Here is a 26,731-nt window from a genome sequence, read left to right on the forward strand (position 1 = left end):
CGATTATTAGAAGCTGCAATCCACGGCTGCCAACTGCCACCTGGAAACTGCAGGGTGGTGTACCAAGGTTTATGCAGGGAGACGGACACAGGAGAGAGGTGCAGGAAGTTGTCTCTACACCTTATCAGCTCCCGCAGTTTGGAAGAAAAGCCCCTAGTTGCATGACCAAGAAAGGAGTGAATGGCCAGGTGGACGACCAATGCTTGAGGGGCGGGTGGAATTAGGTTAAGGGTATGTATGCTGCCACGAACCACCATCGCCCTGCACCACAAAATGAAAACGATGGGGGGGGGGAGGGATATACCGTATTACCAGCAACAAGGAAAAAAGCTTCCCCGTGGCTGAGGTTGAGAAAAATGGAAGAAGAGGGAGACAAGGAGGTTTGAATGGCACGGAGTCCGTCCTCGTAGTATTTTGCCAGCTGGCCGAACCGGGCAAGGTTGGGGGGACAGGACGGGACACCCGCGTTTCATGCTCTCTCTCACGCACAGAACGCGCATATACCTCCCTCCCCAGAGTCTGTTTGGCACTCCAACCGGTGCTCCTGCCGCCACCCGGCTGCCTCTCTTCCGGCAAAAGCAAACGCGAAGATTCTTGCTGGCTTTCGGAAGCCTGGCCTCCAGACCACCATGGCGGACGTCCACCCCTGGAGCGCCCCGCCCCTGCCTGAGAGCTGTGCAGTTTTGGCAGCAGGGCCTGAGAGCCTTCTTCCGTCCTGCCCCTCCACGTCCTCCCCAACCCAGCACCATCCCCGGAAGCCGATGCATCTTCGGAAGGCTGCGACATGCGGGTTACCGTCTTCGCAATGCAGGGTGCTGTTGGAGGGGATGAAGTTTCTCCCTCTGCCCAGAAGGCGGGTCCCGATAAGAGGGTGCCTTTAAAAAAAAGGCCTGGGGCGGTGTGCTTGCGTAGGGACGAAAGCGGGAGCAGGGTGGCGATTCCACCCACCCTATGGCAAACCAGGATGCGGCCACAAGGTTTGGCAAAAAGGAACGTCCCCCGCCGCTACTGAAAACGAAACTAAACAGAGGGGCCACCACAACTGAAGGAAAGTGCCCAACTTAGCTTGCTTTGCACCTTCGGAACCAGTTGTGTTCCACGTCCGCTCGCGCCGTGCGTGAAAGCTTTCCGCCCCACCGACACATCTCCTTCTCTAAAAGTGCTCCTGGCAACCCTCTCTATCTCTGCGGCCTCCCGCATTGCGCTGGGGGGTTTTCTCGGCTGGCAACGCTGGATATCCAGCTTGCCCAGGGCGGGGTTGTTGGGGAGGAAGACTTCGTCTGCCCCCCTGCATGGCTTTGCCCCCCATCTACAACGGCCCCATGGGGGTCACAGGTTCCCCTCCATCGGCTTTCTCTCTCTCTCTTTCGCAAAGCTGTGCGAGAGAGTACGACGGAGGCGTTTGGTTTCGCCAGAGGGACGTCGAGCACAGGGGCAGGAAGAGCAGCGGGCGCCCCTTCCGCCCCCCGCGATTTGGAAAGGCGAGGACCGGACGGCTCTTGACCGGCGCTCGTGGCCCCGGGGGAGTGTGCGGGGGAAGGAAGGGTGACGATAGGCTGACCCGTCTCTGTGCCCCCTCCCCAAAGGGCTATTCCGTCCAGTCCTGCCAGAGTCAGCTTTCGTCCGTCAGCGGACCCCTACGCAGAGGCTGCAGTCACTGAGACAAGGACTCTGAGTGAACCCTGGGAGCTGGGCAGCCCTGCTGAGTGGCCAGGAAGCTATTTACATCTCCAATGCCAAGGAGGCTGAAATCCGGGACCGATAAGGACACTTGAGAGGGGGCCACCAACGTCTCTGGATCCCTGTCCAGTCCCACGTGGCCGGAAATTAAAGGCAGCCCCTCCGCGACGTTCCCGGGGAGGGTGAAGTCCACGGCAAGGGCGTTCCCCGAGCACCGCAGTGGCTCCTGTTTCCCGGCTGCGGCCACCTGGTAGAAGCCGGCTTCGGGGGGGTTCGGCGGGCGCTGCAGGAAAGCGGGCGCCCGGCTGCCGGCGGCGGCTTCCTCGGCGGGGTCAAAGGAACAGTTTGTTTCCGAAGGGGTGCTGTATTCGTAGCCGTGGCCCGACTCACTCGTGCTGCCCAAACTGCACGCTGCGCTCTCGATGCTCAAAGGTTCTGTGCGGGGGGGGGAGACACACAAAAGCCTGGTTCACACATCACAGGTACTTGATTTCAACTACTGCACACTCTAAAAACGGGAGTCACCAAGACAAGGCCTTTTCGGTGGCGGTGCCCCAGCTGGGAAATGCCCTCCCCCCTAGCAAGGTTGCTATTTCGGGAGAAAACCGATTTCTATCAATTGAACCAAAATATCTTTTGAATTCCCAATGTCATGTTAGAACATTTTCGCCCCCCTCATTTGTGGAATCTGAAAGCTGAAAAATCCATCATGTCCTACTCTAGGGTGATGACAGCGTTACAGTTTCATGAAGAAGAAGAAGAGTTTGGACTTGATATCCCGCCTTTCACTCCCCTTAAGAAGTCTCAAAGCGGCTAACATTCTCCTTTCCCTTCCTCCCCCACAACAAACACTCTGTGAGGTGAGTGGGGCTGAGAGACTTCAGAGAAGTGTGACTAGCCCAAGGTCACCCAGCAGCTGCAGGTGGAGGAGCGGAGACTCAAACCCGGTTCCCCAGATTACGATACTACCGCTCTTAACCACGACACCACTGGCAAAGGTAAAGGTAAAGGGACCCCTGGCCATTAGGTCCAGTCGTGGCCGACTCTGGGGTTGCGGCGCTCATCTTGCTTTATTGGCCGAGGGAGCCGGCGTACAGCTTCCGGGTCATGTGGCCAGCATGACTAAGCCACTTCTGGCGAACCAGAGCAGCGCACGGAAACGCCGTTTACCTTCCCGCCAGAGCGGGACCTATTTATCTACTTGCACTTTGACGTGCTTTCGAACTGCTAAGTTGGCAGGAGCAGGGACCGAGCAACGGGAGCTCACCCCGTCGTGGGGATTCGAACCGCTGACCTTCTGATCGGCAAGTCCTAGGCTCTGTGGTTTAACCCACAGCGCCACCCGCGTCCCTCTTAGACTACTGTAATTAAGCGGCAACGTAAGTTGTAGCAAATGACAAATAAACATGCTTTTCCAGGACTCAGAATTTTGAAAGCTGAACAAGGGCAATTCTGACCAGCCTACCTGTGCTTTCGATTGCCAGGTGATCTGGGTTGAAACGAGAGTCGAGGCATCCAGTGGACGATGGGATGGGTGGGGAACCTCGCGAACGACTGGCACTTTCTACTTCGCCACCATCCAAAAAATTATCCACGTAATCCCTACAGGTTGGAGGCAAGCAAAACAAAACACATTTGTAGATTATGATGTCCCTCTCTGCATTAACCAATTACGGAGAGGTGGGTGGGGGGTGGAGTGGTTATCAAGGGGCATCCATGCCCCACATTTTCAGGCCTAAAGGCAAAGGGACCCCTGACCGCTAGGTCCAGTCGTGGCCGACTCTGGGGTTGCGGTGCTCATCTCGCTTTATTGGCCGACGGAGCCGGCGTACAGCTTCCGGGTCATGTGGCCAGCAGGACGAAGCCGCTTCTGGCGAACCAGAGCAGCGCACGGAAACGCCTTTTACCTTCCCGCCAGAGCGGTACCTATCTATCTACTTGTACTTTGCTGTGCTTTCGAACTGCTAGGTTGGCAGGAGCAGGGACTGAGCAATGGGAGCTCACCCCGTCGTGGGGATCTGAACCACCGACCTTCTGATCAGCAAGTCCTAGGCTCTGTGGTTTAACCCACAGCGCCACCAGCGTCCCTATATTCAGGCCTACACATTTGGAATTACAAGCGGTAACAAACAAACAAACAAACAAACACACTCTGAGAATAGTGCCTGCATGTTTTGCATTCTACATCAGGTTCTACAAATCCTAGTCACTCTTCTTTTTTTTAAGAACGGGAATATTGGGCGGGGGTGCCCTCCTGCAGAGTGGGGAGCAGCCCACGACCGTGCAGTGTGTGTGGCACAGGAAGAAGCAAAGATCACCCGTGTCGAGGCAATGATTCTTCCACATCAACTTTGTTGGACTGGGGTCATGTTGTGCAGATGCCTGATTATCGTCTTCCAAAGCAACTACTCTATTCCGAACTCAAAAATAGAAAGCGTAATGCTGGCGGTCAACAGAAGAGGTTCAAAGACTCTCTCAAGGCAAAACTTTAAAAATGTAGTATAAACACCGATAACTGGGAAACACTGGACTGCGAGCGCTCCAGCTGGAGAACAGCCTTTACCAAAGGTGTCATGGGCTTTGAAGATGCTCAAACTCAGGACGAAAGGGAGAAATGTGCTAAGAGGAAGGCACGCTTGGCAAACCCTCACTGGGATCAACTCCAGAGTGCACGGAAACACCATTTACCTTCCCGCCGGAGTGGTACCTCTTTATCTTCTTGCACTGGCATACTTTCGAACTGCTAGGTTGGCAGGAGCACGGAACGAGCAACGGGAGCTCACCCCGTCGCGGGGATTCGAACCGCCGACCTTCTGATCGGCAAGCCCAAGAGGCTCAGTGGTTTAGACCACAGAACCACCCGCAGGGGGGTGGTGTCGCTCCTCCTGCTAAAGCTTAAATGCTTCCAGATTAAATGTGGGCACCTGCCAGTTTTCCTCTCCTACTTCCAAATCTCCCTCTCCCTCCTACTTCCTTTCCCTCCCTTCCACTTCCTAGTGTTCCTCTTCCCCTGTCTTCCCCTCTCTTCTGTTTCCTGGCCTTCATCTCCCTCCTTGCTTCTGTCTTCCAGCTCCTTCTCCAACTCAAGCCCCTGGGCCTGCGATTCACCCGGTGCTGTGGACACAGGCCCCAGCGCTCCACCCAGCTCCCACGATGCTCCAGGGTGGCGGTAGGGGAACATACTTCTTCCTTCCAAACCGCGTCTGCTGGGTGAAGTAATCGTAGCGCTCCGATTTCTTCCACATGTAATAGTACTCCACACATTCGCCTACCGACCGGGTGCGGACCTGCGGGGGAAAAGGGAGGAGAGGGAAAAGGTTGGGACAAGCCACGGCTTCTGGAACACCTCTCAGGAGCGACACTTGTGTAGGGATTGCCATACGTCCGGGATTTCAAAGGCGGAAGTGACGTCCAGGGGCAATTCTCGCAAGGTGGCGGTTTGTCCTGGATCTTTGGCAAGTAAACCGAGAAATCACAGATTTTTTTGGTGGGGGGGGGAAAGCTCACCAACTTTGGGGGTGTCCTGGGTTTTTTTTTTACTTTTTGAAATAAGGCAACCCCACGCTTGTGTGAACACAGCACACGTCCTAGAATCCTCTGGGAAGCACTAGGCTTACATAGCCTTTTTTTCTGGGGTGGGGGGAAGGAAGGGGCAGGATGCCTGAGAGACAGTGTGCAAAGGGTTCTCTCCAACACAAAAGAATACTACTTCACATTTCTGTAGCACACAGGTTACCAGCCGCTGAGATTTCGGGGCCCAAACTTGAGACCCAAGTTCCTGCTGGGCTGAACCTTGCAAGCTGCACGCAGCCTTCTTAACTGAGCAAAAATGCAAAAGAATAAAGAAACTCCTGCCCACCTGAAGGAAAACTTCGGGTCAGCCTTGGAGGTCTTGAGACCCCACCCCCTCCCCTCTCCTCCCTGAGAGACAGAAATAGAGAAAGCTCATACAGTGGTACCTTGGGTTACATACGCTTCAGGTTACAGACTCCGCTAACGCAGAAATAGTACCTTGGGTTAAGAACTTTGCTTCAGGGTGAGAACAGAAATCGTGCTCCGGCAGCGTGGCAGCAGCGGGAGGCCCCATTAGCTAAAGTGGTGCTTCAGGTTAAGAACAGTTTCAGGTTAAGAACGGACCTCCGGAACAAATTAAGTACTTAACCCGAGGTGCCACTGTACAGTAATACCTTGGATCCCGGATGGATGTTTTGGCTCCCGAACGACTGAACCCAGAATGAGTGTTCCGGTTTGCGAACGTTTTTTGGAACCCAAACGTCCGACGGGTCTTCCACAGCGATTTGGAAGTCGAACGGACTTCCGGAACGGATTCCGTTCGACTTCTGAGGTACGGCTGTACATGCATACATGCACACTTTATTTTCCAAGGGATCTGGGTGCGAGACCCAGCGCAATTACTCCGAGCCTTGAAATGCACATTGAGCTAGAAGCAGAAGTTACAAACCATGTCTGTCTCCCAGACCTCCTCCTACAGCTCTATGGGCATTTAAAAGGGTGATTCCTCTTTTCCCGGGCTTCACTCGTGATTGCAGGGAGACCAACTGTCCCGGGCGACATACACACAACGGCCAACTACCTTGTTTGCTTGGATGAGGTGGAAGTTCTTTCCGTGGACTCGGAACCCGTGTTCGAAATTCCTGCATTCCTCTTCGCTCCAGGCACAGAGCTCATCTGTAGCGGAGGCAACGGGGGGAAATTACTTGTGAGAGACGCCTGCTGAAAGTTTGCAGAACCTCTCCAATAGATGTTTCTCTGTGTGACTGAAGAGTTCTCCATAGCTGTCAACCGTCCTTTATTTGGTGGGAAAGTCCCTTATCCCAGCGCTGTGTCCTGCTGCTGTCGCTTATTGATGATGTCCCTTAAATTTCCTGGGTTTCAAAGGAAGCAGCTCCTCTCCCTCCCTCCCTGCCGGCCAGGGAGGAGGGAGGCTCCAACTGTGTTGCTTGGCTGCGTTGCTCACCCAATAAGGAGTCTAAGAACGACTGGGGGGTGGAGCTTGCATGCCTTGTGCTGATCAAATCGCCTTTGCTCAGCGCTTCCCAGCGGAGAGGTGACGGTGGTTTTCCTTGCTGCATCCCCTTTGCTGGGTTGTTGCGCTGTGGGAACCACCGCTTGAGGCTTCGTTTGGCTGCTGGCTGGGCTTTCTGCCTTTGGCTCAGGCGGCTCAGAAGTTGAACATACCTGTGCTCGCAAAATCCCTTATTTTGGCTGCTGATCCCTTATTTTTGAGGCTGCTGGTCCCTTATTTTCAAATCTGTAAGTTGACAGCTGTGGAGTTCTCCCCGCCCCCACCTCCACCAAGCTCCTTGGAGAGAAGGATGGGTTGATACTGTCTCACTTGGGAAAGCCAGCAGTGCTGGGGAGGGGGAATTATTCCCTACCCCCAGGAATCTCTCACCTCGAATGACCTTCACGTTGAACCGGAGTCTCCGCAGCGCCTCTTCGGCGTTGAAGTTGCACTTTACCAGTTCGTACAGCGCCTGTGGAGCAAAGGGAAGCACGTCTAAGAGAAGCGGGGAACTTCGGCGTTGTCAGTCCGGTCCTGTGGAACGCCCTGCCACTAGAGTTCCAGCAGGAACCTTCTGTGACAATTTCTAAACGCTTGCCGAAAACCTTTCTGCTCCACCAGGCCTATGCAGGCAATTAAGATTACATCCTTCCAAACAGTTAGTAGATAACCTGTTGCTAACTTGTTAATGGTTTTAGGGTATGGTTTTGTGTTTGTATTGCTATAATTGCTATAAAAGGGGCACGGGTGGCGCTGTGGGTTAAACCACAGAGCCTAGGACTTGCCAATCAGGTGGTCGGCGGTTCGAATCCCCGCAATGACGGGGTGAGCTCCCGTTGCTCGGTCCCTGCTCCTGCCAACCTAGCAGTTCGAAAGCACGTCAAAGTGCAAGTAGATAAATAGGTACCACTCCGGCGGGAAGGTAAACGGCATTTCCGTGTGCTGCTCTGGTTCGCCAGAAGCGGCTTAGTCCTGCTGGCCACATGACCCGGAAGCTGTACGCCGGCTCCCTCGGCCAATAAAGAGAGATGCGCACCGCAACCCCAGAGTCGGCCACGACTGGACCTAATGGTCAGGGGTCCCTTTACCTTTAATTGCTATAATTAATAAAACCATTATTATTGTTAATTAATTGTCCAACAACAGCTGGGGGCCCAAGTTCGAGAAACGCTGCTTTACAGGATACTTTGGGGAAAGACGTGACTGTTTAAAGTGGCATGAAACGGGTTTAAACATATAGAGTGCAGACGGGGCCTAAGAAGAGGAAAGAATGGAGTAGAAGAAGAAGAAGAAGAGTTTGGATTTGATATCCTGCTTTATCACTACCCTAAGAAGTCTCAAAGGGGCTCACAATCTCCTTTCCCTTTCTCCCCCACAACAAACACTCTGTGAGGTGAGTGGGGCTGAGAGACTTCAGAGAAGTGTGACTGGCCCAAGGTCACCCAGCAGCTGCAGGTGGAGGAGCAGGGAAGCGAACCCGGTTCACCAGATTACGAGTCCACCGCTCTTAACCACTACACCACACTGGCTCTGAGTAGACTCAGGCAGAGAGGCTGCAGGTAGACTCTTCTGCGACGGTAGGGGCTGGGGCTCACAGGAGCTTTCAAGATGGATTTGTATCTCACGGCACACTGCCATCTCATGCGCTGTTTGGGAATGAACACTGAACTCACTTGCTCATTGTCCTTGACCGTGTCCCCCTCTGCAAGGCTGGCGTTCGAGACTTCGTCCCACCTTCTCTTTATAGCTCGGTAAAGGAACTCTTCCACTTCCCTCTCGGGGAGGATGTTTGGGTCCCAAAGGAGCTGGTCGTCATTTTCGTAGACTGGGAGAGAGGAAACATGGGAGGGCGGGTCTGAAATCAAGGGCCCCAAGCAAATACTTTGCCTTCCACTAAACCGGCTGGTGTGGGATGTGGGTGGCGCTGTGGGTTAAACCACAGAGCCTAGGGCTTGCCGATCAGAAGGTCGGCGGTTCGAATCCCTGCGACAGGGTGAGCTCCCGTTGCTCGGTCCCTGCTCCTGCCAACCTAGCAGTTTGAAAGCACGTCAAAGTGCAAGTAGATAAATAGGTACCACTCCGGCAGGAAGGTCAACGGTGTTTCTGTGCGCTGCTCTGGTTTGCCAGAAGCGGCTTAGTCATGCTGGCCACATGACCTGGAAGCTGTACAATAAAGCAAGATGAGCGCTGCAACCCCAGAGTCGGCCACGACTGGACCTAATGGTCAGGGGTCCCTTTACCTTTACCTAAACCGGCTGGCGGCTGAGTGACACAGACTGTGGGACGGACACCTTCCCCTCCGAAGCCTCACCAGAACCAAGTGGGTTGTGGCAACAGGAGGAACGGAAAGGCGCATGCCTCCTTCACCGAGCCCGTTCGCCCGCATGGAATCCCTGCTCGCCTGTGGCGACCAGCCAAGGAATCAAATGCGAAGGATGCTTTTTTAAATATAAAAGCTCCTTCTCTTAGAAAGAGGATGCTGGCTTTTCCCAAGGAGCCAAATTCTACTATCCCCTGGTTCTCTTGGAACACACGCAGATGCACACACACACACACACACACACACACACACACACACAACACTCTGGCTGGGATGAAGTCCAGAGCATGTCAGTGCCCAAGGTTTGCCTACCTTTTTCGCCATGCCTGTTCAGGTGGAGGAGGGGAACAGCCGCCTGGTATTGAGGACCAACCATGATCTCCTGTGAGCGAAATAATAACAAATGACACCAGCAGGATCATTCAATTGGCAGTAGTTGTGTACCAATCTTTCCTCGCCTCTCCTGCTTCTTGGAGGTAAGCTGGGAGGGGAGTACCTCTTCCCTATCTATCTATCTATCTATCTAGGTAAAGGTAAAGGGACCCCTGACCATTAGGTCTAGTTGTGGCCGACTCTGGTGTTGCGACGCTCATCTCGCTTTACTGGCTGAGGGAGCCGGCGTACAGCTTCCGGGTCATGTGGCCAGCAGGACTAAGCCGCTTCTGGCGAACCAGAGCAGCGCACGGAAATGCTGTTTACCTTTCCGCCGGAGCGGTACCTATTTATTTACTTGCACTTGATGTGCTTTCGAACTGCTAGGTTGGCAGGAGCAGGAGCAGGGACTGAGGAACGGGAGCTCACCCCATCGCGGGGATTTGAACCGCCGACCTTCTGATCGGCAAGTCCTAGGCTCTGTGGGTACCTTAACCTATAGCACCACCTGCGTCCTGTATCTATCTATATAGATATAGATAACAACAACAACATTTTATTATTTATACCCTGCCCATCTGGCTGGATTTCCCCAGCCACCGTGGGCGTCTCCCAACAGAATATTAAAAACACAATAAAATATCAAACATTAAAAACTCCCCTAAATGGGGCTGCCTTCAGCTGTCTTCTAAAAGTCAGATACGGTAGTTGTTTATTTACTTGACATCTGATGGGAGGGCGCCACCACTGAGAAGGCCCTCTGCCTGGTTCCCTGTAACCTCACTTCTCGCAGGGAGGGAAATACCAGAAGGCCTCGGAGCTGGACCTCAGTGTCCAGGCTGGACAATGGGGGTGGAGACGCTCCTTCAGGGATACTGGGCTGAGGCCGTTTAGGGCTTTAAAGGTCAGCACCAACACTTTGAATTGTGCTCGGAAACGACCTGGGAGCCAATGTAGGTCTTTTGGGTCCGGTGTTATGTGGTCTCGGCGGCCGCTCCCAGTCACCAGTCTAGCTGCTGCATTCTGGATTAGTTGTAGTTTCCAAGTCACCTTCAAAGGTAGCCCCACGTAGAGGACAATAGGGGAGAAAACTCTTCCGTTCCTTGCTCGGAACAGGGGTGATCCCCCAACCATTTTCCTGACTGCTTATTTATCCCTTCCTGAAGGAACGGAAGAAAACGGTGAATGCCACAAGAGAGGTCCCACCACAAACCTTGGGAAAACCAAGATGGGCAAGGTTTCCAGGAAGTGTTTTAAGTACGATTGTAAGCCAGCAAGGGATCAAAGACCTGCCCTGAAAAACCTAGTCCTACTGAGATCAACTAGATCCTTTCGGCTTCCAAGCTGCCTGGTGGAAAAGTCGGCTGAAGATGGGAGAAGGGGCAGCCCCCATATCGATTAAGATTCAGCAGATCTGCAAAACATAACCGAGCTGCAAAAACGTCTGCCCGAAAAACAGACAGAGCCTAATGGACATTTTCTTGGGAGAAAAGCAATGACAAACCTGGACAGCATGTTAAAAAGCAGAGACATCACTTTGCCAACAAAGGTCTGTATAGTTAAAGCCATGGTTTTCCCAGTAGTGATGTATGCAAGCGAGAGCTGGACAATAAAGAAGGCTGGTCACCGAAGAATGGACGCTTTTAAATTCTGGTGCTGGAGGAGACTCTTGAGAGTCCCATGGACTGCAAGGAGATCAAACCTCTCCATTTTGAAGGAAATCAGCCCTGAGTGCTCACTGGAAGGACAGATCCTGAAGCTGAGGCTCCAAGACTTTGGCCACCTCATGAGAAGAGAAGACTCCCTGGAAAAGACCCTGATGGTGGGAAAGATGGAGGGCACAAGGAGAAGGGGACGACGGAGGACGAGATGGTGGGACAGTGTTCTCGAAGATGCCAGCATGAGTTTGACCAAACTGCGGGAGGCAGTGGAAGACAGGAGTGCCTGGCATGCTCTGGTCCAGGGGGTCACAAAGAGGCGGACACGACTAAACGACTAAACAACAACAACAACAATGGGCAATTGGCTAACAGCACTCCTGAATGTTTCAGTCCTGGCCAAATACTGTAATAGGTGAAAGAAGCTTCTCTCAGAATTCCTCTTAGCCAGGGCCCCCTTCCTGTTTCCCACCTGTCCCGGTGGTGGACGGCGAGCACCCGCCCCCGGACGAAAAGGCCTACCTTCTTGCACTCGTTGGCGGGGATGGCGTCTTCTTCCGAGTCCTCAGCCGAGAAGGAAGCACACGGGGAAGAGCAGCGGCCTTTGCCTCCATCAGCTAGGAAGTTTGCTTTTTTTCCGGAAAGGGAGGAAGGTGAAGAGACAACCTCAATGCCTGGAAGGCGTAAGGAGCGCGAGAGAGGGGCCCCGTGTCCGGAGAAGGCCCGTCAATTCCACTGTCCTCTTTGCTATAGGGGACTACTAGAAGCCCACAGACAGCTGGCGTCCGGAGAGCTGGCGAGGTGAACTGGGCCTGAGAGAGACTAGGGTTCAAATCCACCGCACTCAGACACATGAAGGTCACTGGATGACCCGGGTGTCTGTGTGTGTGTTTGTGTGTGCAGCCCCTGGCTCTCTCAGTCTAGTCTGCTTTGCAGAGTCGTTGTGGGGATTAAACAGAGAGGAGTACCTGGGAGAGGTGAAGGTAAAGGGACCCCTGACCTTTAGGTCCAGTCGTGGCCGACTATGGGGTTGCGGCGCTCATCTCGCTTTACTGGCCAAGGGAGCCGGCGTACAGCTTCCGGGTCATGTGGCCAGCAGGACTAAGCCACTTCTGGCGAACCAGAGCAGCGCACGGAAACGCCGTTTACCTTCCTGCCGGAGCGGTACCTATTTATCTACTTGCACTTTGACGTGCTTTCGAACTGCTAGCTTGGCAGGAGCAGGGACCGAGCAACGGGAGCTCACCCCGTCATTGCGGGGATTCGAACCGCCGACCTTCTGATCGGCAAGCCCTAGGCTCTGTGGTTTAACCCACAGCGCCACCCACGACCTGGGAGGGACAGGGGCTCAAATCCCCTCCCAGCCACGTGAAGCTCACTGGGTGAGCGACGATGGGCTGGTATTCTCTCAGGGATTAAGTGAGGAAGGGGAGAACCACGTCTGCCCGCTTGAGTTCCTTGGGAGGTAAAAAGGTAGGATAGAACTTTAACAAACGGATAAAGGAATGAATGAATTTGGGTGCAGACTGCCCCAAATGTGGTATTTCCACTCAGCTTGATGGCTAGCTGCTACTCTTGTTGCTGCTGCTGCTGTCATTTCATGTGTTTATATGCTGCTTTCTATTATTATTATTATTATTACTTCTCGTGTTTATTTCCTGCCTTTCTCCCAAGTTAGCATTTGAGGCGGCTCCCCCAGAGTTTCAAAGCGTTGTTGTAAAATACAAGGAAATAGAAACAAAACCCGTTAGGAAAGAGAAATTAAAATAATAATAATAATAATAATAATAATAATAATAATAATAATAATAATTTATTTATACCCTGCCCATCTGGCTGGGTCTCCCCAGCCACTCTAGGCAGCTTTCAACTGAATATTAAAAACAATAGAGCATCAAACATTAAAAACTTCCTTAGTTATCTTTAAAAAGTGAAATAGTTGTTTATTTCCTTGGCATCTGATGGGAGGGCGTTCCACAGGGAGGGCGCCACCACCGAGAAGGCCCTCTGCCTGGTTCCCTGTAACCTCACTTCCTGCAGGGAGGGAACTGCCAGAAGGCCCGCGGAGCTGGACCTCAGCATCCAGCAGAGAGAAGCAAAAGCAGGGGAAGGGTCCCGGCTGGCCTTTCCTTTGCGTGTCTGTTAAATACGACTAGGCCTTTGTTCCCTTTTTCTCGAGGCGTCTACACATCTCAGAGAAAACTTACATCCCATCTGGTTGGGGAAAAGGTCCGAGGCGTCGTGGGAGGTGACGGAAGGGGTCAGGTCATCGGCCGAAGACTGAGTCTCCTCTTCTTCTTCCCCGGAAAGCAGGTCCTTTGCTATCTGCTCCTGACCAGAAAGAAGGAAGGAAGGAAGGAAGGAAGGAAGGAAGGAAGGAAGGAAGGAAGGGTGTTGTTGTTTTTTAAATTATTTTCTTTTATTTTGACAAAGTAATATACATAAAAGAATAAAAATGTGCACCCCATCTCCGAGACCATTCCATTGTAACTATCCAACCTCCCAAAATGTCAATACCTCTTCCAGTGGTTTGACCCCTTCCTGTTTTAAAAGTACAAATTCTACATACACCTTCCACATCTCCAAATCATTTCTCCTGCGTATTCCCCGCCTTACCTTAATGGCACATGTTAAGGTAAAGGGACCCCTGACCATTAGGTCCAGTCGTGACCGAGCAACGGGAGCTCACCCCGTCGTGGGGATTCGAACCGCCGACCTTCTGACCGGCAAGCCCTAGGCTCTGTGGTTTAACCCACAGCGCCACCCACGTCCCAATGGCACATGTTAATTTATCATTAAGAGCTATAACCCACACCTCTTCATACCATTCCTCCATTTTATATTCCGCTTGCCCCTTCCTCTTCCAGCTATCATAATTTGTGCAGCTGTCAAGAAAATTTGTGAGCAAGGCTTTCATAACCTGCGAACCTTCCACCCCGTCGTAAATTGATAAGAATGCTACCTCTGGACTTTCGGTCAGCTTTAACCCAGTTTTTTTTTTTAATGCATACACAAACACACCATTATGATACGATGGAAGCCTTGCTTTAATATTCGCCTTCAAGCCCCTAAATGGCTTTAGAAATCAGAATTCTTGTTATTAAAAAAGCGCACCTTGTTGCGCCCACAACCTAGGTTTAAGGTGCCATTATCATATCTCGGTTTCTGTCGCTGTGCTTCTCCCCTTAAAGGTTACCCTCATGAGGACTAGGAGCAGGGAAAGGCGGCTGGCAGGGAAAACGGGACTTACCTTATCCAGGGTCATGTCTGGAAGGTTGGGCGAGGCATCGTTGCTCTCGCTGTCCTGCTCGGAGATGGGGTCAGAGGCCTCGTAGCCGTAGAGCGCAAGCAATTCCTCAAACGGCATTTCAGAGTTCTGAACGGCAGGAGAACTTCGTCAGGAAGGGAAGGGGCTCCCTACCACACCCCCGGAGCTATGCCGGCCAGGCAGAGGATCAATGGGGCAGACTTGGCAGCTGAAACAGCCTGCATGTCATGGTAAACTATAGGGCGATAGGAAGCTGCCTTGACGCAGTCAGGCTGCTGGAGACACCAGCTGTGTCATATACAGTGGTACCTCGGGTTAAGTACTTACCGTATTTTTTGCTCTATAAGACTCACTTTTTCCCTCCTAAAAAGTAAGGGGAAATGTGTTTGCGTCTTATGGAGCGAATGCAGGCTGCACAGCTATGCCAGAAGCCAGAACAGCAAGAGGGGTTGCTGCTTTCACTGCGCAGCGATCCCTCTTGCTGTTCTGGCTTCTGAGATTCAGAATATTTTTTTTCTTGTTTTCCGCCTCCAAAAACTAGGTGCGCCTTGTGGTCTTATAGAGCGAAAAATACGGTAATTCGTTCCGGAGGTTTGTTCTTAAGCTGAAACTGTTCTTAATCTGAAGCACCACTTTAGCTAATGGGACCTCCCGCTGCCGCCGCCCCGCCCGATTTCTGTACTTATCCTGAAGCAAAGTTCTTAACCCAAAGCACTATTTCTGGGTTAGCGGAGAATGTAACCTGAAGCGTATGTAACCTGAGGTACCACTGTAAATTTTTTCTTAAATTTACATCCTTAAGATATCAATGACTTCCCTTCTTCTCTTCCCATGGTTCATTTTACATATCATAAAAAGGTAAAGGGACCCCTGACCATTAGGTCCAGCCATGAACGACTCTGGGGGTGCGGCGTTCATCTCGCTTTATCCTGTTCACAACCAGAGGTACCACTGTGTTTCTTTTTCCAAACTTTAATAAAATCTATTCAAAAGGGAGAGAGAAAACCACAAAGCGCCTTACCTGGGAGGCATTGAAGCTCTTCTCTAGCTCCTCCAAAGGCTTCGCTTTCCCCTGTGTGTGTTCCTGCTGCTGATCTTCCTCAGTCTCTTCCCGCACCCCGTAGTTCTGAGCAAGGATCTCAGCCAGGTTGAAGCGGTGGTCACCTGAGCCCATAGACACCACTGCATGGAACGACGTTTGGAACAATTAAGCAGGTTCATTTCGAAGAACGCTCCTCGCACGAGCAGCGACATAGCACCAGGGCTGGGAGGAAATCTCAGGCCTGGCTGTTTCAGTGATTAAAAAGGGGGGTGTTGCTTTTGCAAAACGGCCCTTCGGGGTATGCCGCCATGGCAAGTTCACAGCCTCCTAACTTACCTCACAGGGTCTTTGTACAGATTAACTGAGGACGGGGGAGTGAGCCATCTACTCCTTGGAGAAAAGGGTGGGAGATAAATGCAATAAAAAAGTTCTTCTGGTGATCTGCTAAAAAACGCTGGAGGGGCGGCCAGACAGAGACGTCAGTTGCTAACCCGGCAACCAGAGATCTCCACGTGTTTTCAGTTGGACCCGTGTCAGCCGCAGAACGCACCTGGCACATGTCTAACACAGTCCCTAATCTAAGAGGAGGAATTCCCCCTGTCTCGGGAGGAATTGTAAACAGGCTACCTTTGAAGGTGACCCGGAAATGACAACTAATCCAGAATGCGGCAGCTAGACTGGGGACTGGGAGCGGCTGCCAAGACCATATAAGACCGGTCCTGAAAGACCTGCATTGGCTCCCATGATGTTTCCGAGCACAATTCAAAGTGTTGGTGCTGACCTTGAAAGCCCTAAACGGCCCAGTATCCCTGAAGGAGCGTCTCCACCCCCATCATTCTGCCCGGACGCTGAGGTCCAGCTCCGAGGGCCTTCTGGCGGTTCCCTCCCTGCGAGAAGTGAGGTTACAGGGAACCAGGCAGAGGGCCTTCTAGGTGGTGGTGCCCGCCCTGTGGAACGCCCTCCCATCAGATGTCAAAGAGAAAAACAACTACCAAACTTTTAGAAGACGTCTGAAGGCAGCCCTGTTTAGGGAAGCTTTTAATGTTTAATAGGTTATTGTATTTTAATGTTTTGTTGGAAGCCGCCCAGAGTGGCTGGGGAAACCCAGCCAGATGGGCGGGGTATAAATAAATTATTATTATTATTATTATTATTATTATTATTATTAGAGACATTCTTCCATCTCTTGCATTCCTCCATTTCAGGAAAGGGGAATGCCTTTTCTGAACAGATAGGGAGTCGGGAACCCGACAAGGTCCTCACCCTGGTTCAGAGCCAATGGAAACCAGGGATGAACCAGGTGGATGAATACAGGGCAGATGCTCAGCGACCCACCTTCCCACAGAGGTGAGAGCCAGGTGACGGAGGAGGGGGGAAAGGCAGAAGTCCTGCAATACCTGGCACTAGGTAGATTCAAGATCTCCGTACCTGCCGTGGTATGAAGGCTGGGTCTCCCAGGACATAAGTTCCGCGCAGGGTAGGACACAACCCTTGGACTCTGCCTCCCAACTGAGGCCTTTAAAAAAGAAAAGCAGGACACATGGTTAGTATTTATCTATGCCTTTCTAGGGTTCAAAGGGACGCAGGTGGCGCTGTGGGTTAAACCACAGAGCCTAGGACTTGCCGATCTGAAGGTCGGCGGTTCGAATCCCCGCAACGGGGTGAGCTCCTGTTTCTCGGTCCCTGCTCCTGCCAACCTAGCAGTTCGAAAGCACGTCAAAGTGCAAGTAGATAAATAGGTACCACTCTGGCGGGAAAGTAAACGGCGTTTCCATGCACTGCTCTGGTTCGCCTTGCTGCAGAAGGGCATCGACACTGAAAGCTGCCCAGCCCAGAGTGAGCATGTCGCAGGGCGCACCTTGCTCTCTTAAGAAGACAGAGCTTCTAAAGGAAGCCTAAAGGAAGAAGACAAGACCTTATATTTATACGCAACAGTAGCCGCAAAGCTATCGATTGCGGAAAACTGGAAAAGTGGTATTGTACCGACAAAAATAGAGTGGCTTGCCAAATTAGTGGAGTACTACAATATATCCAAAACAATGGGAGAAATTGGAAGGATCTCAAAAGAAAAGATAGATAGGGACTGGAAGGTGTTTAAAAGATACTTGCAAAACCATATCGAAAAATCAGAACTCCTATTAGAATAAACAAGTTCCGTTTCAAACACTGAAATACTGAATAAGATGGATAACAATGTGTAATAGAAAAAGAAGTGTGAAATTAGGCTAAAGGCGTGTGAAAGCAAGTAATAGAAGTGGAAAGAAATTGCAATTGAGTAGATTGGAAGTCTAACACAAAGGTGGGGTGATGGGTGGTGGATGGTGATGGGAAAAGGAATTATTTGTGGGAATGAGTGTAAGTATGTTTGAACACTTTTAAGGACTGTATGAAATGTATGCTTGTATATGTGTATTAATGATGAACTATTTTAACAATAAACAATTTCTTGAATAAATAAAAAATGAAAAATAAGAGAGAGCTTCTGCAGAGACGGTTCTCCGGATTTCACAAGGCAACCGTGGGAATAAGAGCTCCCTGCCTACCAGGAAAACTTTGCAAAGGAGGCTGCCTCCCAACTTAAAGGCAGGCACTCAACGTGTGCTGCAATGCGCTAGTCCCTGGTGTCTCATTAGTGGCCGGCGGTGTATTCTCACCAGAGACCACCCTGTCTGCTTGCGGAACGAATCCAATGGATGCCAGGAATGGGAGTCGGAACAAGAGTTTCGACCTGAGAGTTTCCACGGCAAGCTGTCCTCCTCCTCTCAGAGCAGGGGCTGGGGTTTCTTTGAAGGTATTTATTGACGTTATCCCCCCCCCCCTTTTATTTCGAAAGTGTTGGTGGCGGCTCCAAACTAGACGTGCACCAAATCTGAATACTGGAATTCCTGTAAAAACTCTTCCTTGCATAAAGGTTTCCTCCAACGTGCAATATTTTCCTCCCCCCCCAAATTTTTGTTATTAGTTTTCGCAATATTATAAACAAACAAACACATAAAACAGACAAACATAAATCATAGCCTTATTGAAAATTAGTTATTAACTTTGTTAAGTGACTTCCTCGCTTCCCCTTGGTTGAATTTCATTGCATATCCTTCTAACGGTTTTCCAAATCCCAATTTTTATGAAATTTAACTTAAACATTAACATCCTTGGATCTTCACCTTATGGAATTAAACATATTACCGTATTTTTTTTGCTCTATAAGACGCACCAGACCACAAGACGCACCTAGTTTTTGGAGGAGGAATACAAGGGAAAAAAATATTCTGAATCTCAGAAGCCAGAACAGCAAGAGGGATCACTGTGCAGTGAAAGCAGCAGTCCCTCTTGCTGTTCTGGCTTCTGGGATAGCTGCGCAGCCTGCATTCGCTCCATAAGACGCACACACATTTCCCCTTAATTTTTAGGAGGGAAAAAGTGAGCATTTTATTTTAACATAAATAAAATCCTTAGCCCATTAAGTATCTGCAAGCTAACGTGTGATATTTTCCAATGATCCGTTACTAATATATCCCTGCTTTCTTTTTTTCAACAGAAGTCGAGATTCCAGGGGTTCCATTGCAGAATCACCACCTAGGGGGGAGATCCCACCAAAATGCGACCATTTACAGCCCATCTTCCCTTCTTCGTAAATTTATGAGGGAGGGAAAGCGACTAATAATTAACACCCTGGGCTTTGGACACTTTGCACGCACATTTTTTTTAGGACACATCTGATTTCTGTAACTTCCGAGTTGCTGGAGCAGTTCTTAATATTGCGCTTTCAATACTAATATTGTGTTTAAATGGCTGTAACCCACCCTGGGAACTTAAGATTTTAAACTGTGATTAAAAATAACGAACCATGATTCAGACAACCAAAACGATGAGAAGGTTCTGGGGATAAACTCTAACTTGGTGATCATTCAGTGCTTGTCAGCGGTGGTGGCAGATTTCAGAGGAGTCTTGGGTCAGATACCCTGAGCGGAGGCTCCCTTCCCGAGTGAGCCGAACTTCACGGTTAAAGGCAGTGTTAAAGGTAAAGGTACCCCTGCCCGTACGGGCCAGTCGTGACCGGCTCTGGGGTTGCGTGCTCATCTCGCTTAAGAGGCCGGGAGCCAGAGCTGTCTGGAGACATTTCCGGGTCACGTGGCCAGCGTGACGAAGCTGCCCTGGCAAGCCAGCACCAGCGCAGCGCACGGAAACGAAAGGCAGTGTTAGAAACTCATATATACGCTAGGCGCCAAATGGCTCCCTAAACCAGAGTTAAAGGTAAAGGGACCCCTGACCATTAGGTCCAGTCGTGACCGACTCTGGGGTTGCAGCGCTCATCTCGCTTTACTGGCCGAGGGAGCCGGCGTACAGCTTCCGGGTCATGTGGCCAGCAGGACTAAGCCGCTTCTGGCGAACCAGAGCAGCGCACGGAAACGCCGTTTACCTTCCCACCAGAATGGTACCTATTTATCTACTTGCACTTTGACATGCTTTCGAACTGCTAGGTGGGCAGGAGCAGGGAGCGAGCAACGGGAGCTCACCCCATCGCAGGGATTTGAACTGCCGACCTTCTGATCGGCAAGTCCTAGGCTCTGTGGTTTAACCCACAGCGCCACCTGCGTCCCTTAAACCAGGGTTACAAAACGGAATGCCTAGTTGCCATTTGTGGGGCTGGGCAAAAGTTGTATTTTTCCATTTTGCTCCCGAAATTCATTCTGATCATGCAGGTGAAATATAATGGACAGAAATTCTACAGGGTGGGGTACGATTGTGTGGAAACGGTCCAGATCCAAAGATCCCCCCAGGCACGCAGTGTGGTAATGGTCCAGATCCAAGGATCCCCCAGGGACACACCTCCAGGTGATGGAGATGTCAGGCTGCCAGCCATCTTGGCACCTGGGCATCTTCACCTGGTCGCAAGTGGCCAATAGCCAAGTGCAAAACCACAGAAGCGAGGAGAGTTGCATTTGGGTCCTGTAGACATCTGCTTGGCCCTTGTGAGGAATCATAGAGTTGGAAGAGACCCCAAGGGCCATCGAGTCCAACCCCCTGCCAAGCAGGAAACACCATCAGAGCACTCCTGACATATGGTTGTCAAGCCTCTGCTTAAAGACCTCCAAAGGAGGAGACTCCACCACACTCCTTGGCAGCAAATTCCACTGTCCAACAGCTCTTACTGTCAGGAAGTTCTTCCTAATGTTTAGGTGGAATCTTCTTTCTTGTCGTTTGGATCCATTGCTCCGTGTCCGCTTCTCTGGAGCAGCAGAAAACAACCTTTCTCCCTCCTCTATGTGACATCACTTTTATATATTTGAACATGGCTATCATATCACCCCTTCACCTCCTCTTCTCCAGGCTAAACATGCCCAGCTCCCTTAGCCGTTCCTCATAAGGCATCGTTTCCAGGCCTTGGACCGTTTTGGTTGCCCTCCTCTGGACACGTTCCAGTTTGTCAGTGTCCTTCTTGAATTGTGGTGCCCAGAACTGGACACAGTACTCCAGGTGAGGTCTGGCCAGAGGAGAAAGGATGCTGGAGCAAATGTACCACTGGCCTGATCCAGTAAGCTCTTCTTATGTTCTTATGAGAGCACAAGGCAAGCGGGGCGTATTAAACTGTCTCCTCAATCTTGCATTTGATTGCTTCCATGTTCCAAACCATTGGCTCGCCTGAATGCAGCCCCTGTGCGTCTGTCTTCATTCGAAAACAACAAAGCGATTTCCCCTCCGCTACTGATGTGGTAGGAAACCTCCAGATGCTGTGGGACTCCGATTCCCATCAGCCCCGGTCAGCATGGCTAACAGTCAGGGATGATGGGAGTTGCAGTCCAGCAACATCTGGAGAGAATGAACCCAGCAAAATCCCAGTAAGCGATCGAGCCCTGAGCGTTGAGTGTGATCTTAAGGCTCCGATCTGTTCTTGGCCGGGCAAGGAGCAGCTCTCGCTCAAAGAACGTGTCTTATCATTTCCACCATGGTTCCATCCCGATTCCCGCGAACCTCTTGAAGCATTTTCACAGCTACAGCCAGCAAGGGACAAAGAGGATAACGATGGGCCCTTGATGTCAGCATTCTCATGGACATCGAAGTTCCACCAGAGATGATCTCCGAAACCTACAAAGATCGCCCAACCTAAGCTGCAACACCCTCTCCCTGGAAATCACTGCCCCACTTCAGGAGACCTTACAGCAGGGGTGTCAATGTGGTGCCTTCCAAATTAAAAAAATTTTTTTGACTACAACTCCCATCATCCCTGTCCACTGCTGCACTAACAGAGGACGATGAGATCTGTAGTCCCCACAACTTCCGGAAAGTATTGCAATGGCTGCCCCTGCCTCAGAGGACCAAACATTTGCGTGTCTGTGTTTCCCAGGGGAAGCCCATTGCACCAGTGGTGCGATTCAGCACCCAAATCGGAAGCATGTACAGAGCCCATTTTCAAGAACCGACACGACACCTTTGTTTACATCTGCGTTCTGCACACCCCCAAAAAACTTACCAGAGAAAGCAAACGTATAGGGCACGGAAGCCAACGAAGGCAACTTTTAAGTCAGACACTCACAATCCAACGTGATTGTATGACTTAATAATAATATAATAATATTTACATGCTGCCCATCTGACTTCCTCCATTATCACCAATTTTCTGTTTCTGGTGAGACCCTTACCAAACAAAAAAGGGAATTCCTCTACCATTTTCTAATCATCGCTTCTCAGTCATTCCCATACGATCTCGGCCTCCACCTGTACCCACCCAAACCCCTGCAACCCTCAAGGCAGGCCCCCAAACATGACCCACCAGCAGCAGCCTCCACCAAGGGGTCCCAAACAAATTTGGCTTGACCCTTCGAAAGCACCGGCAGTTTAACACCACAGACGTAGTTGCATTAGGGTTCAGCCCCCAAGCGTCACCAACCATCACAACATTTGTTTCTTGCACCTTGCTAAATAAGTCACTTTGGGATGTTTTTGAGGGGTTTTGGCTGGGAAGTGCACATTTAACGGGCCTTAAATCACTCTTGAGGGACGCGGGTGGCGCTGTGGGTTAAACCACAGAGTCTAGGACTTGCCGATCAGAAGGTTGGCGGTTCGAATCCCCGCGATGACGGGCTGAGCTCCCGTTGCTCGGTCCCTGCTCCTGCCAACCTAGCAGTTCGAAAGCACGTCAAAGTGCAAGTAGATCAATAGGTACCGCTCCGGCGGGAAGGTAAACGGCGTTTCCATGCGCTGCTCTGGTTCGCCAGAAGCGGCTTAGTCCTGTTAGCCATATGACCCGGAAGCTGTACGCCGGCTCCCTCGGCCACTAAAGCGAGATGAGCGCCGCAACCCCAGAGTCGGTCATAACTGGACCTAATGGTCAGGGGTCCCTTTACCTTTTTAATCACTCTTGGGATGTTGCCTGCTGCCTCCTTAGCCTCAGGTATGCCTCTACCACTTCCCGCACCAATCGCTTTCTGCACCCCCAAATTCCAGCCTCTGTTGCACCACCCTCCAGCCCCCAAAGCAGCAAAATATTCTCCACTACCGACACTCCTAAATTTGCCCTTTTCTATAAAAAGTCAATCATGCCTCTACCAGAATCCACTGCAAGATAGATTTAATTGCACCCCTCCCCTGTATGGCATTTTTCAGGGTCGTTCCCATTAATTCCTCATCCCCCCCAAAAAGCATGGCAATTCGAACTCTCAACCTCGGTCCAGCCACACCCCTTGAAATTCCTCTCAAGTCGCAAGAACTTCGCTCCACCAGCTTGACCCCACAAGTGATGCAGTGCGACCCTCGAAGTTTCAGCTGGTCCCGAAAGACCCCAAATTTGTTCCCGCCAGAGCTGCAGCTGTTTTCGTTGCTCTCCTGTGCAACCCCAAAAGCTTGCTCTACGCAACCCCCCAAATTGCACCGTCTCCACCAGCAACTGCCCCTGTGGCCTAGCACACTGCCCCCCAAAAAACCATCTGCAAAACCAAGTCATTACAGGCATAAGCTACATGCACCCCACAAAATTCCAGCTGCTGCACAGCCACTACTTAACCCCCCCAAAAAAAAATCCAATGCAAAGTTCCGCAGGCACCACTCATAAAAACACACTTCTCTGAACCCCTAAATCTTTGATAGGCTTCTCCCCAAAACCCGAATTCTCTCCGTAGCCGTCAGCTGCCCCCTAAGCCATCGCTGCCCCCCATTAAAAGTACCCCCGGCCCAACAGCACCCCCCAAAACCGAACCCCCACATAAAAGTCCAGCCACTTCACAACTAGCAGAACCCCGAAGTTTTTGTTGCCCCCCAAGAAAAGCCCCCATTCCTGCACCCCAAATTTTTTTACCGAGACCTCCCCCCCAAAAAACACATTCCTGATTCTTCATAGCCCCCCCAAATCGTTGCAGCGCCCCAGGAACACCCCCTGGGAGCCCCAAACTTGTCACGTCGACATTCCTGGGCCCCCTAAGGGTAGGTTGGGCCCCCTAAAAGTGTGGGTTGACCCCCACCCGACCCCCCACCCCCCCAAAAAAAACTCCAGCTGCCAAATCCTTGGCCAGCCCCAGAAAAGTCACAACTGCTCCATCCTCGCCCCTGCACCCCATTAAGCCCTGTGCTGACCCCCCCAAAAAGTCGGCCCCTTAAAAGTGTGGGTTGACCCCCCACCCGACCCCCCACCCCCCCAAAAAAAACTCCAGCTGCCAAATCCTTGGCCAGCCCCAGAAAAGTCCCAACTGCTCCATCCTCGCCCCTGCACCCCATTAAGCCCTGTGCTGACCCCCCCCAAAAAAGTCAACCCCCTAAAAGTGTGGGTTGACCCCCCACCCGACCCCCCACCCCCCCAAAAAAAACTCCAGCTGCCAAATCCTTGGCCAGCCCCAGAAAAGTCCCAACTGCTCCATCCTCGCCCCTGCACCCCATTAAGCCCTGTGCTGACCCCCCCAAAAAGTCGGCCCCCTAAAAGTGTGGGTTGACCCCCCACCCGACCCCCCACCCCCCCAAAAAAAACTCCAGCTGCCAAATCCTTGGCCAGCCCCAGAAAAGTCCCAACTGCTCCATCCTCGCCCCTGCACCCCATTAAGCCCTGTGCTGACCCCCCCAAAAAGTCGGCCCCTTAAAAGTGTGGGTTGACCCCCCACCCGACCCCCCACCCCCCAAAAAAAAACTCCAGCTGCCAAATCCTTGGCCAGCCCCAGAAAAGTCCCAACTGCTCCATCCTCGCCCCTGCACCCCATTAAGCCCTGTGCTGACCCCCCCAAAAAGTCGGCCCCTTAAAAGTGTGGGTTGACCCCCCACCCGACCCCCCACCCCCCAAAAAAAAACTCCAGCTGCCAAATCCTTGGCCAGCCCCAGAAAAGTCCCAACTGCTCCATCCTCGCCCCTGCACCCCATTAAGCCCTGTGCTGACCCCCCCAAAAGTCGGCCCCCTAAAAGTGTGGGTTGACCCCCCACCCGACCCCCCCCCCAAAAAAAAACTCCAGCTGCCAAATCCTTGGCCAGCCCCAGAAAAGTCCCAACTGCTCCATCCTCGCCCCTGCACCCCATTAAGCCCTGTGCTGACCCCCCCAAAAAGTCAGCCCCCTAAAAGTGTGGGTTGACCCCCCACCCGACCCCCCACCCCCCAAAAAAAAACTCCAGCTGCCAAATCCTTGGCCAGCCCCAGAAAAGTCCCAACTGCTCCATCCTCGCCCCTGCACCCCATTAAGCCCTGTGATGACCCCCCAAAAAGTCGGCCCCTTAAAAGTGTGGGTTGACCCCCCACCCGACCCCCCACCCCCCCAAAAAAAACTCCAGCTGCCAAATCCTTGGCCAGCCCCAGAAAAGTCACAACTGCTCCATCCTCGCCCCTGCACCCCATTCAGCCCTGTGCTGACCCCCCCAAAAAGTCGGCCCCTTAAAAGTGTGGGTTGACCCCCCACCCGACCCCCCACCCCCCAAAAAAAAAGTCCAGCTGCCAAATCCTTGGCCAGCCCCAGAAAAGTCCCAACTGCTCCATCCTCGCCCCTGCACCCCATTAAGCCCTGTGATGACCCCCCCAAAAAGTCGGCCCCTTAAAAGTGTGGGTTGACCCCCCACCCGACCCCCCACCCCCCCAAAAAAAACTCCAGCTGCCAAATCCTTGGCCAGCCCCAGAAAAGTCCCAACTGCTCCATCCTCGCCCCTGCACCCCATTAAGCCCTGTGATGACCCCCCCAAAAAGTCGGCCCCTTAAAAGTGTGGGTTGACCCCCCACCCGACCCCCCACCCCCCCAAAAAAAACTCCAGCTGCCAAATCCTTGGCCAGCCCCAGAAAAGTCACAACTGCTCCATCCTCGCCCCTGCACCCCATTCAGCCCTGTGCTGACCCCCCCAAAAAGTCGGCCCCTTAAAAGTGTGGGTTGACCCCCCACCCGACCCCCCACCCCCCAAAAAAAAAGTCCAGCTGCCAAATCCTTGGCCAGCCCCAGAAAAGTCCCAACTGCTCCATCCTCGCCCCTGCACCCCATTAAGCCCTGTGCTGACCCCCCCAAAAAGTCGACCCCCCCAAAATAAGAGGCACGGCTTCACCTGCCTACCTGGAAGACCCCCCCCCCAAAAAAAACACACACACACCCCACCACTTCTCCCCCCCCCCAAACAAACGCAAGCCCCACCCCCCCACCTCGGTGCCCCCCTCTCCCTTTTTGGGGGTGGGGAGGGGGGGTGGGGGAGAGACCCGACTTTTCTCTCCCCCCCCCCCCGCGCTTGACACTCAAACACACACTCACCTCCGCCATAGCCGAGAGTGCGAACGGCCGGGCGCGGGGGGGGGGGGAGAGCCCCGGATGTGGAGCCGCCCGCTGATTGGCTGCTACGCGCAGGAGATGGAAGGGGGAGGGGGAGGAGGCAAGAGGGGAGGGAGGGGGAGGGGGGAGATTCCGGGGTGGGGGGGAGAGAGGGGGGGCGGGAGGGGAAGGTGCGAGGCAGGGGAGGGAGGAGGCAGGGGAGGGGGAAGGAGAGGGGGGTGGGAGGGGAGGCGGAGGGGCGGATGTGGGGGGGTCGCTGAGGTAAAATGTGGGGGGGAGCGGGGGAAAAGTGGGGAGGCTGAGGTGAAATGCGAGGTGGGGTGAAAGGGGAAGTGAAGGGGGTAAATATGGGGAGAACAGAGGTAAAATGTGGGGGGAGCGGGGGAAAGTGGGGAGGCTGAGGTAAAATGCGAGGTGGGGTGAAAGGGGAAGCGGAGGGGTGGATGTGGGGAGAACTGAGGTAAAATGGGAGGGAGGGTGAAAGGGGAAGTGAAGGGGTAAATATGGGGAGAACTGAGGTAAAATGGGAGGGAGGGTGAAAGGGGAAATGAAGGGGTAAATATGGGGAGAACTGAGGTAAAATGCGAGGTGGGGTGGAAGGAGAAGCGAAGGGGTGGATGTGGGGGGACTGAGGTAAAACATGGGGTGGGAGGGGA

The 26,731-nt window shown here is 52.3% G+C and overlaps 1 protein-coding gene across 2 annotated transcripts; it reads right to left on the reverse strand.

Moving 5' to 3' along the window:
• Positions 1 to 381: 381 nt before the first annotated feature.
• MIER2 (MIER family member 2) lies at positions 382 to 26,131 on the reverse strand. 2 transcript variants are annotated; one of them, XM_082206442.1, is made up of 13 exons: positions 26,058 to 26,131; positions 16,795 to 16,882; positions 15,346 to 15,506; positions 14,307 to 14,432; positions 13,264 to 13,381; positions 11,579 to 11,685; positions 9,339 to 9,408; positions 8,380 to 8,531; positions 7,097 to 7,178; positions 6,275 to 6,369; positions 4,864 to 4,967; positions 3,146 to 3,282; positions 382 to 2,115 (listed from the first exon to the last, which is right to left on the reverse strand). In XM_082206442.1, exons 1-13 carry the CDS (start codon positions 26,064 to 26,066, stop codon positions 1,655 to 1,657), a joined length of 1,710 nt encoding a protein of 569 aa, XP_082062568.1. In that variant the 5' UTR covers positions 26,067 to 26,131; the 3' UTR covers positions 382 to 1,654. The 2 variants fall into 2 exon arrangements, with proteins under 2 accessions (XP_082062568.1, XP_082062567.1); XM_082206441.1 differs by having other exon boundaries at positions 13,264 to 13,387; positions 26,058 to 26,129.
• Between the last annotated feature and the right edge of the window lie 600 nt (positions 26,132 to 26,731).

The sequence above is a fragment of the Podarcis vaucheri genome, assembly GCF_965113315.1.
Source record: "Podarcis vaucheri genome assembly, chromosome: 18".
Taxonomy (NCBI): domain Eukaryota; kingdom Metazoa; phylum Chordata; class Lepidosauria; order Squamata; family Lacertidae; genus Podarcis; species Podarcis vaucheri.